Consider the following 10,228-nt stretch of genomic DNA (forward strand, 5'->3'; position numbering starts at 1 on the left):
AGGTGGTCATTATATACTTGTCAAGGCCCACTGACTATACGACACACAAAGTGAACCCTGCTGTGAACTATGGGCTTTGGGTGGTGACGTAGGAGCAACTGCACCACTCCGGAGCAGGCTGCTGGTAGTTGGGGAAGGGGCTGGAGCAGTATTTCAGAACTCTGTTACTTTCTACTTGATTTTTCTGAGAACCTGAAACTTTAAAAAATCTATTAATTAAAGCAGAACTAAATTATATTCTATAGAACCAAATCCTTGAAGCAGGAGTAGCAGTCGCTTCTTGGCAAATTCAAGTACAGGATCCAGACATTCGCATCTGTACTCAAGGTATCAAGCAACACTGAGGCTGGCTAGACAGAGCACAGCAATCCATCACTGGGATGCAATCAATGGTAGCTGTGGGCTCTGCACCATTTATTCTTTATTACGATACGGTCCATCCAAAGGGAATGATGTTGGTCTGTTCAAACGAGGTCGCTTTTCCTTCCCCAGTGCAATTAATCTTTTCATCATCTTCTTATTTCTATAAAGAAATTTAGAAAAGAATTTTTGAAAAATTCTTAAGAGTAAGATAGATCATTCCATACCAACTGCAATAAATAAGGAATCCACTTCTGGAGTTCCTTAGTAGTTTGCCCCATGACCAAGGAATGGTGGGAAAAAGGTTTTACGTGGTAAAGGAACAGGATTGTCCATTTAATATCATGGCTCATATTCTATATACTACAACTGGGTCCACTTCCTTATTTTTAACATTTGTTTATTTATTCGTAAGTAATCTCTACACCCGACATGGGGCTCAAACTCATGACCCCCAAGATCAAGAGTCACACACTCTACCAACTGAGCCAGCTAGGTGCCCCAGTTCCACTTCCGTTATATTTACACTTTCCATTTTCTTCCTGCAGGTTCTTCCCACATCCCCTTCTCTCTTCATATTCGATCATGGTTTTCTCATTTATAAATAAAAAGAAACAAAAGAAAAGGAAGGAAGGATGGAAGCAAAAAGCTCCCGTAATATTACTGCCTCAACTATTACCTCATTCTCCACTCAGGTAGAACAGATTATTAATATGTTCTGTTCCTAGTTCTTCACATGTTCTACTCCAACTTAAAACTACCCCATTCTGTTTCTGCTGCTCCTCTCAACATACTCAAAGGGCCACCAATGGTGTCCTAAACTGACATTCCCAACAGCACTGCATTCACCAGTCTCACATGGCCATCTCACTGCCAACCATCTCCTTCCAAAACTCTCTGCCCACGGCTTCCTTTTTCCACTATCTTTCAGCCTCTACCTGTACCTTTTTGGTCTCCATTGCTCACCTGCCACTGATATGTTGATTCTCTTTTGGATTCTTTCCTGTACATACTCCTATGTGCAATTTATATGGTAAAACTTCTCCCAGAACTCTAGACCACTGGCCAGCATGTCCCATGTATCACATTCCTGGCCACTGAACTGGACTTCTACCTTTCCATGTAATAAGACGACAACTGTTCCCTGTACTCCTACATCTCTTAAATTTTTCCATTCCTCTTTAAATTCTTTGCCAAGTCCATAGATTATATCTCTCCAGAATTATTATAGTAATCTCTTACCTTCAAATTTAGTTTCTGTTGCAAGATTTCAAACCACTTCCTTATAAAAGTCTTAGTTTTCCTCCACATTCATCTCATATCACCTCCACCCAATTCCATTGTCAAAAGTTGAATTTTGTACTCAAACATTAGGAGTGCTATGGTCTGTATAAAATCTAAAGCAGGGCTCATGTGTATGCCCAATGTGTATTGCCCTGGATGGTGAGTATATAGTTACCAGATTCTCAAAGGAGTCCAAGTCCCAGAAGTGACTAAGTAATTCAGGGCCAAAGGATAATATGAGACTTTTATATAAATATAAAACTTGGGGAAGAAAAAAAAAAAACTTGCAGTGGTCTGCTCCTCCCTTTCCCACTTATTTGTCAGTATAAGCTTCAAACATATTCACCTATTTACTTTCCAAATGGTAAGCTCTTCCTCATTACATGTCATCCCTTGGGAAGTTTCTCTAAGCTACTCCAATATAGGTACTACCCATTATTTTCATAGCATCTCTTACTCCTTTTTCATTCCAGAGTGCTACATGGATTTTGTCTAACTAAATTGCGTATCCCCAGGAAAGTATTTGCCATGTGAACTCTTAAGTCTTTTTTTTTTCTTAAAACATTTCTCTAAAATGGAGGCAGTTAAGGTCCTAACTTGGATACTTTGTTAAGGTTTCTAAGAAGCCACATTTATCTGAGTTCTAATTCACTACTAAGTTTTTTGCTTCCTCTTTTTGCCTGATCTATATGGCAAATTAAGAAGACAGCATATTGCCCTCTATCTTCTCCTACTAGATTATTCAGAATCCTATGCAGACATCTCCTTTGCTGTGCGCCATACTGAGAAGTAAGGGTTACCTCTTAGCACATTCAGGGCATAACATATTATCTTCTAGGCCTGGGGATGGGAAAGTGCAGGCGGGTAACAGGAAGAGAGAGATCATCCTCTTCGGAGTGTCAGGCACCCACGCCTGACCTGCATGAAACTGCAGGCGAACCCAACCTTGTGCGTCGGCCAAGAGAGGTCTGCCGTGCACCACACACCACCGGGCACCTGAGGAGGAAAGAGGAGCGAAGATAAACAGCAAAAATCAAGTAACAGCGCCCTAATCCAACCTCTCAGCAAGTCACTCTCGGTTTTGCTCTTATATTCTATACTGAACGAAAAGAAAAACATACACCAAAGACACTATAACTATAATCTGACTTCACAAATTATATAGCACAAGGGACACCAATTAACTTTTTGGAATAGTTGCTCTGCGCTGAAGATTTTGCTGAGTGGTTTACATGTATGACTACATTTATCCTTAAGAACATTAATATTTACCTTCTATTTACTTTTATTTGCAGGTGAGATAACTGTAGCTTATCATGTTAAATATAATTTTCCCAGAACCAAGACATGGATCTAGATATTCTGATTCACAGCCCATTTGCCCAACCATTACATTACACTGCCTCAACTACACAAAACAGGCAAAAGGATCGTTCTTTAAAAATCTAAGGAACAGGGCGCCTGGGTGGCTCAGCCTGTTAAGCCTCGGACTTCAGCTCAGGTCATGATCTCTGGGTCCTGGGATGGAGCCCTGCATCTGCTCAGTGGGGGAGGCTGCTTCTCTCTCTCCCTCTGCCTCTCCTCTTTCCTCCCCCTCCCAAACCCTGCCCCCGACTCTCAAGCACGTGGTCCACGCAAAATTGGACTACCTGTCAACGAAAAGATAATTCCTATGTAAATCTAATATCCGATCTACAACATTTTAGCTCTCTCCCTTTTACTGCCTTTCAGTATGGGACTAATAAAATTTAACCTTTCTCTGGAATAGTACTCAGTCTATTCTTTTTTTTTAAGTAGGCTCCACACCCAATGGGGGGCTTGAACTCACGATCCACACGAGATCAAGAGTTTGCATGCTCTACGTACTGAGCCAACCAGCCGCCCCAGTGCTCTTTTAAGGTTTATCTTACCAGAGGCTTGCAGCAGAAAGGTCTCAACAGAAGCAGGAATGGAACGTGAATTCACAGACTTGGACTGATTGGCTCTTGCAGCAATTCTTGACCATGCTGCCAACATGCCTTCCTGTGCTGAAGTTACCACCTCGACTGCATTACTCTCTTCCTCTCTCTCACTCTTCTTGCAACTTTTCCAAAGCTTTGCTTTCTTGGCCACCATTGTGCCTTTCCTCGAACATGATTGCAATTTAGCTTCTAGTGATGTTTCAGGAATGTTCTGCAAATGGAATTCATGGTGAGTTTTCAGCGAAGTGCTACTGCCCTAAAGACTTTTGTGTTTTGTGTCAATTTTATCATTTTTTATACGCCGACCCATGTGTGTTAAGTGTAGGAAATATTTAGGATTATTAGTTCCCTTAGAGAAACTAGGAGAAATTTTTGATTGTTAAAACTGGGGACAAGGGAGTGGGAAAAGCAGAAGGCACTGCCACTGACACTTAGTGCGTAGAGGCCAGGGATGTTTAGGCCTAAAATGCACCAGACACCCCCCCCCAACCAAAACGAGTTATTTGGCCCAAAATGTCAATAGTCTTTTTTTTTTCCAATTGTAATGTAGTTCCATACAATATTATATTAGTTTAAGGTATAAAACATAGTGATTCAACATTTACATATGTTACCAAGTGATCACCATAAGTCTAGCTACCACCTGTCACCATACAAAGTTGTTATGACTACATTCCCTAGGCTGTACACTGCATCCCCATGTCTTATTTACTTTATAACTGGAAGTCAGTACCTTTTGATTCCTATCCCCTATTCTGTCCATCCCCCACACCTCTCCCCTCAGACAACCTCCAGATCATTCCCTGTTTCTGAGTCTGCTTCTGCTTTGGTTGGTTTTTTTAGATTCCACATATATGTGAAATCATATGATATTTGTTTTTCTGTCTGTCTTATTTGACTTAATACCCTCTAGGTCCATCCATATTGTCATAAATGGCAAAAGATTTCATTCTTTTTTATGGCTGAGTAATATTCCTTTGTATTATATACACACATCATCTTCTTTATCCCAAATGTCAATAGCCCTGGTTGAGAAATCTTGCTTTAAGAGACACAACATATATAGAGACAGTGGGATAAAAGGAACAAGTCACAATCAGAGCTCACCTTCACATTGTCACCACATTCCTTACTCACCTGGTTTTTTTCCGGGTAAGCATGTTTCTGGAGCCTCAGATAAACCTCTATTTTCTAAGGACATTAAGAGGGGAAATGAAAATTACAAATTGGCCAAGCTTTCCACACTTGCTCTGTGCAGCAGAGTTTCCCACCAGTGTACTCACCCGGCCATCAGTACTCAAATTCAATTGTTGGCACCAGGTCCTCAAAGTGTCCCAACGTACTTTATTAAATGGAGGCAAATTTCTTGGCAAGGGAAGGATTGGTGTATTACAGCTATGTTTTGGGCAAAACTTGAATTGTTCACTTATTTGTGGATGACAAACTGAGAAAAGAAGGAAATCAAAGTAGTAATAATTTAGTATTTTTAAGATTACAATTTAACAAAGTTCTTGCTAATTTCTTACAACCCAATTTACACACACACACAAACATACACACATCAAATATTTTTCCTGTATTACAAGTAATAGGTTCTGTAATTAAAGGACTTACCCAAGATCACATTTCCATTAAAATGGCAGACCTGGAAATCAAACCTACATTTTGAAATTCTAAAGCCTATGTTTTTTTACAGCCACCAACAGCCGCCCGGATAGAACACTATATTGGATTGCTACTCCAAAATGTCTAGAATTTGGACCAAAAATACTAGTTGTCCCCAGAGAAATCAAAGAAACCACCCACCACCAATGATCCTGCATTCCATCAGCCTGCCTCATGTTCCTCGGCAGCACCCCATCTCACCTCACTCTGCTTAGTGTAACCTGTCACTGTTTACTTTGCACTGAAGTCCTCGTTCTTGCACTGAAGTCTCTTTATTCATCAAGAAAATAAAATCATTCTCGGGGCGCCTGGGTGGCACAGCGGTCAAGCGTCTGCCTCTGGCTCAGGGCATGATCCCAGCATTATGGGATCGAGCCCCACATCAGGCTCCTCCGCTATGAGCCTGCTTCTTCCTCTCCCACTCCCCCTGCTTGTGTTCCCTCTCTTGCTGGCTGTCTCTCTCTCTCTGTCGAATAAATAAATAAAATCTTAAAAAAAAAAAAAAGAAAAGAAAATCATTCTCAAAATACTTATTTGATGCCCTTATGTGAAGCACTAAGAACAGACTCAAAGGGTCATGACATTAAGAACTGCTAGATATTTATCAGGAACTACTCACCAAGCAAAATACTAATCTGAGGAGATGTTGAGATCAAAGTACAAATTTTCAGCTATATGATGAGTAAGTTATGGGGATCTAATGTATGGCGTCATGACTATTGTTAACGATGTTATGCTGTATGTTTCAAAGCTGCTAAGAGCAGGAGCACCTGGGTGGCTCAATCAGTTAAGTGTTCAACCCTTTTAATTTCGGTTCAGGTCATGATCTCAGGGTCTTGAGATTAGGCTCACATGAGACTCTGCACTGAGCATGAAGCCTACTTAAGATCCTCTCTCTCATGACACCTGGGTGGCTTAGTTGGTTAAGCGTCTGCGTTTGGCTCAGGTCATGATCCCAGGGTCCTGGGATCAAGTCCCACATCGGGCTCCTTGCTCAGCGGGGACCCTGCTTCGCCCTCTGCCTGCTGCACCTCCTGCTTGTGGGCTCACTAGCTCTCTGACAAATAAATAAATAACATCTTAAAAAACCAAAACAAAACAGGGGCGCCTGGGTGGCTCAGTCTGTTGAGCATCTGTCTTAGGCTCAGGTCATGATCCCGGGGTCCTGGGATTGAGTCCCAAGTCTGGCTCTCTGCTCAGTGGGGAGTCGGCTTCTTCCTCTCCCTCTTCTCCCACTGGTGGCTTGCTCCTTCACTTGCTCAGAGTCTCTAATGCTCACTCTCCTTCTCTCTCTCAAATACATACATAAAATCTTAAAAAAACAAAACAAAAAACCAACCAAATAACAACAAAAAGATTCTCTCTCCCTCTTCCTCTGCTTCTCCCCACCCCTCCCTACGGCCCACACGCACTTGCTCACTCACGCGAGTTCTCTCCCTCAAAAAAATACTAAATAAATATATAAATAAAGTTGCCGAGAGCAAATCTTTAAATGTTATCACCATGGGATGCGGTGGGAGTAGGGAACTGTGTGAGGTGATGGGTACGCTACTTAACCTCATTTTGGTAATCATTTTGCAATATAAGTGTGTATCAGTCATCACATTGTACACCTTGCAATTACATAAGGTTATATGCGGATTATATTTCAAAGCTAGAAAAAAATCACTTGTGTTTACAAGAGGTATGTAAAGTATGTATTAACCAAAACGAGGACAAGATTGAGCTTCATGGCTGGGAATGTGAGTTCCTTTCTAGCTGACTGTAAGAACCATGTTCTGTCCAAGGCACTCCACACGCCTATTTTTTGTGTCTTAAAAGCAAGGCATGGTGCTTAGCAATTGAGAAGTGGGAGTCTGAGAACTCTTACCACAGGTAATCAAGGTGAAATTTAAGATAGGTGTTGTACAGTCAAGATAAGAAAGAGAAATCTTTTCCCTGGGCCTCCCAGAGCTGGGGGAGCGCAAACTGAGCAATCCTTGTCGTCATACCTTTACTGCTTGACCCAGGCATCTTCAAGCTGACTTCTGAAGTTGAAGAAACACTTGGTTCCATTGGATGTTCTTCATTAGGTTCCTCATTAACTGGAACCAATGTGAGAATCACACTTTCTTCCTCTAACGCCTCCTCAGAGAAATTCTGGAAAGGGAAGTGTCAAAGGAGGATTCTCATTTGATGCCATACAACTAAACTGCTTACTTTCAAAGCACAATTAATAAGAAACTCAGAAACCAAGAGGTGGCTGGAGAGATACGGTGATTCCTCGAATTTAATGTTGATTAGCAGACCCTTTATTAGATACGAGAAATAGCGCTGCCTGGCTAGCTCAGTCCATGGGGTGTGAGACTCTTGATCTCAGGGTTGTGAGTTCAAGCACCACATTGGGTTTAGAGATCATTTTAGTGATTTAAAATTTTCTTTAAAAAAAAAGGTAAGAGGGGTGCCTGGGTGGCTCACTCGGTTAAGCATCTGCCTTCGGCTCAGGTCCTGGGACTCAGCCCCGTGTCAGGCTCCCTGCTCAGCAGAGAGCCTGCTTCTCCCTCTCCCTCTCCCTCTGCTGCTCCCCCTGCTTGTGCTCTCTCTCTCTCTCAAATAAATAAATCCTTTTAAAAAATAAATAAAAATTAAAAATGGTAAGAGAAACACTGAGGAAATGGACAAAAGCAGACTTTCAGGTAGATGTAAATGAAAGGATATGTCTTGAGTTTGGGAAAATCACCTCCTTCTAGGCCTTCCTCTCCCTCAGCTAAAACAAATACTAGCATTTTACCTGCTAAATCTGTATGGAATGTGTTCCTGCCTTCCTACTTTCCATCCTGATTCCCAATGATTCCCAATTCGGGCTATCATCAACTCTCACTGGTAGATGCAATAATTTCCTATCATTCCAAACTCTATTCTGACACCATTCTTTCTGCAGACTGCTCTCCTGCTTTAGAAAAAAAAAAAAAACTACTTCAATGGCTTATCATTGCTATTCAGGTTAAAGACAAAACCCCTTGTGTGACCTCAAATTTCTGGAGTCTGACCTCTGCCTGTCACTCAGCTCAAGACCCCCGAGCTTTCTGACCTCCAGCCACGATGGCCTTATTTCAGCTCCATGACCTGAGGGAAATTAATGTATATTTCACTCTGTTGCAGTCGCAGCAGCACACACAGTGCCCAGCACCGAGCGGGCAGTCAAAGCTCTTTTAATGATCTAACGAAAGACAGACAATGGATAGGTAGGAAGGAACTAACATTTACTGGTTTTGTACAGCACACACACACACACACACACACACACACACACACACACCGTGCTAGGTGCTTTCTCTATTTCTCTCATTTCATCTTCCTAGCACCTTCATAGTTACTTACCAGTTTTCCTATTTTCCAAATTAGGTAACCGAGTCTCAAAAATTAAATGAGCCATGTCATAGAGTATACTATGCTCAAGTTTCTTCCCAAATCCGAAGGTGAATAAATTCCATCCCAGCCCTACTGCAGTACTTTCTTCCAGAACAGCCAAGTGGAGCTGATGGGGCCATGCCCTTCCCACTTCCGTCCCTTCAATGGCTTCCCATTGCTCACACTCCCATCCTGCATATGCCTAAGTTTTCCCTTTAAGATTGGATTTTTAAGTAATCTCTACGCCCAGCGTGGGGCTCAAACTTAGAACCCCCAGATTGAGGGTCACCCGCTCCACCGCCGGAGCGAGCCAGGCGCCCCGGTGTAACTCTCTTCCAAAGCACTCCCGCACACATTCCCAGGTACCGGGGGACTGTTACTCCGCTCTGGAGACAGGTGGGGGGCTCAGGGCAGCGCTGTGACTCGCCCGTCATCATATAGTTAATGTCTAGGCGGAGGAGACACTCCCAGAGCAAAGAACCGAACTGGTCACTTCACTCTCTGACCTTTTATCCCCATTACCTCCTCTTTTTACTGCCGCGCTCCGCTTGCTTACGCTTTCCTCTCGCCCAGCTACATCTTTCTGCGGAATCCATCTCCTACTGCGGCCTACGAACGGCAATCTTTACTTGGTCCTTTTCACTCTCACCCAAATTTTCTCAGAGCCACAATCCGTGCCAGAAAAGGAATAATCCGCTCGCAAAGAGGAGAGACTCCAAGACCTAAGATTTCTCACACCCAGAAACTTAAGATTCGTGACACGAAGGAACAGAAGCAAGCACTGGAAAGACTTCGAGAAGTAAGTCTGGGGAAAATGCATTCCGTCGGAACTAAACTTACCTGCTCATTGTTCTCGTAAGCTGAGTACGCCATTCCCAGGAACTTTCAGAGGAAGGCAAACTACGCCATCGGCCCTTCGCTTCTTTTCACCGGCTGATTTCTCCTTTTATAAGCAAATGTCTCTGTCTACTTCCGGTTGCCGGAGAGCCGAAGAGCCGTTTTCCTTCCTCCTCTTCTTCCCCTCCCACACTACCTGGCGGTGTGATAATGTCATCAGCTTCACACCCCGTCTTGTCTATTACGTGACAGTGGAGTTATTGCGTAATTAATATCACTCCTAATACATTTTAATAGATTTTAAAATAAAGATTTTTAGGGGTGCCTGGCTGGTCCTGTGGATAGAGCCTGAGACTCTTCATCTCGTGGTCTCTGAGTTTGAGCCCATGCTGGACGTAGAGTTTACTTAAAATAATAATAATAATAACAACAACAAAAGATTTTTGTCTTTATTTCTTTAAGGTGAGACGCGAGAAACCTGAAGTGATGAATTCCTGCTAACACGTTGCAACGGAATAAAAAAATATTTTTTAAACATTTCTAGGACAATATTGGTGATGGATTGAATGATGTTACTAAGGAGGGAATTTTAAAAAAAGAATCAGAGGTATTTCATAACTGATTTATGCTCATGGGCGTGTCATTCACTGGGGTATTAGGTTTGAATTCCTGGATTTAGTTCCAAACACAAATACTAAGTCTGCCTTAAGGGTGAGCTGGCTATAAAGGGA

The 10,228-nt window shown here is 42.4% G+C and overlaps 1 protein-coding gene across 1 annotated transcript; it reads right to left on the reverse strand.

The window, feature by feature from the left end:
* Positions 1-404: 404 nt before the first annotated feature.
* On the reverse strand, positions 405-9,714 carry DPPA2 (developmental pluripotency associated 2). Its single transcript, XM_008706632.2, has 7 exons — positions 9,501-9,714; positions 7,262-7,409; positions 4,889-5,049; positions 4,743-4,796; positions 3,555-3,816; positions 2,445-2,640; positions 405-523 (listed from the first exon to the last, which is right to left on the reverse strand). Exons 1-7 carry the CDS (start codon positions 9,531-9,533, stop codon positions 415-417), a joined length of 963 nt encoding a protein of 320 aa, XP_008704854.2. The 5' UTR covers positions 9,534-9,714; the 3' UTR covers positions 405-414.
* Positions 9,715-10,228: the final 514 nt, after the last annotated feature.

This window comes from Ursus maritimus, unplaced genomic scaffold (assembly GCF_017311325.1).
Source record: "Ursus maritimus isolate PB19 unplaced genomic scaffold, ASM1731132v1 scaffold_4, whole genome shotgun sequence".
Lineage (NCBI taxonomy): Eukaryota > Metazoa > Chordata > Mammalia > Carnivora > Ursidae > Ursus > Ursus maritimus.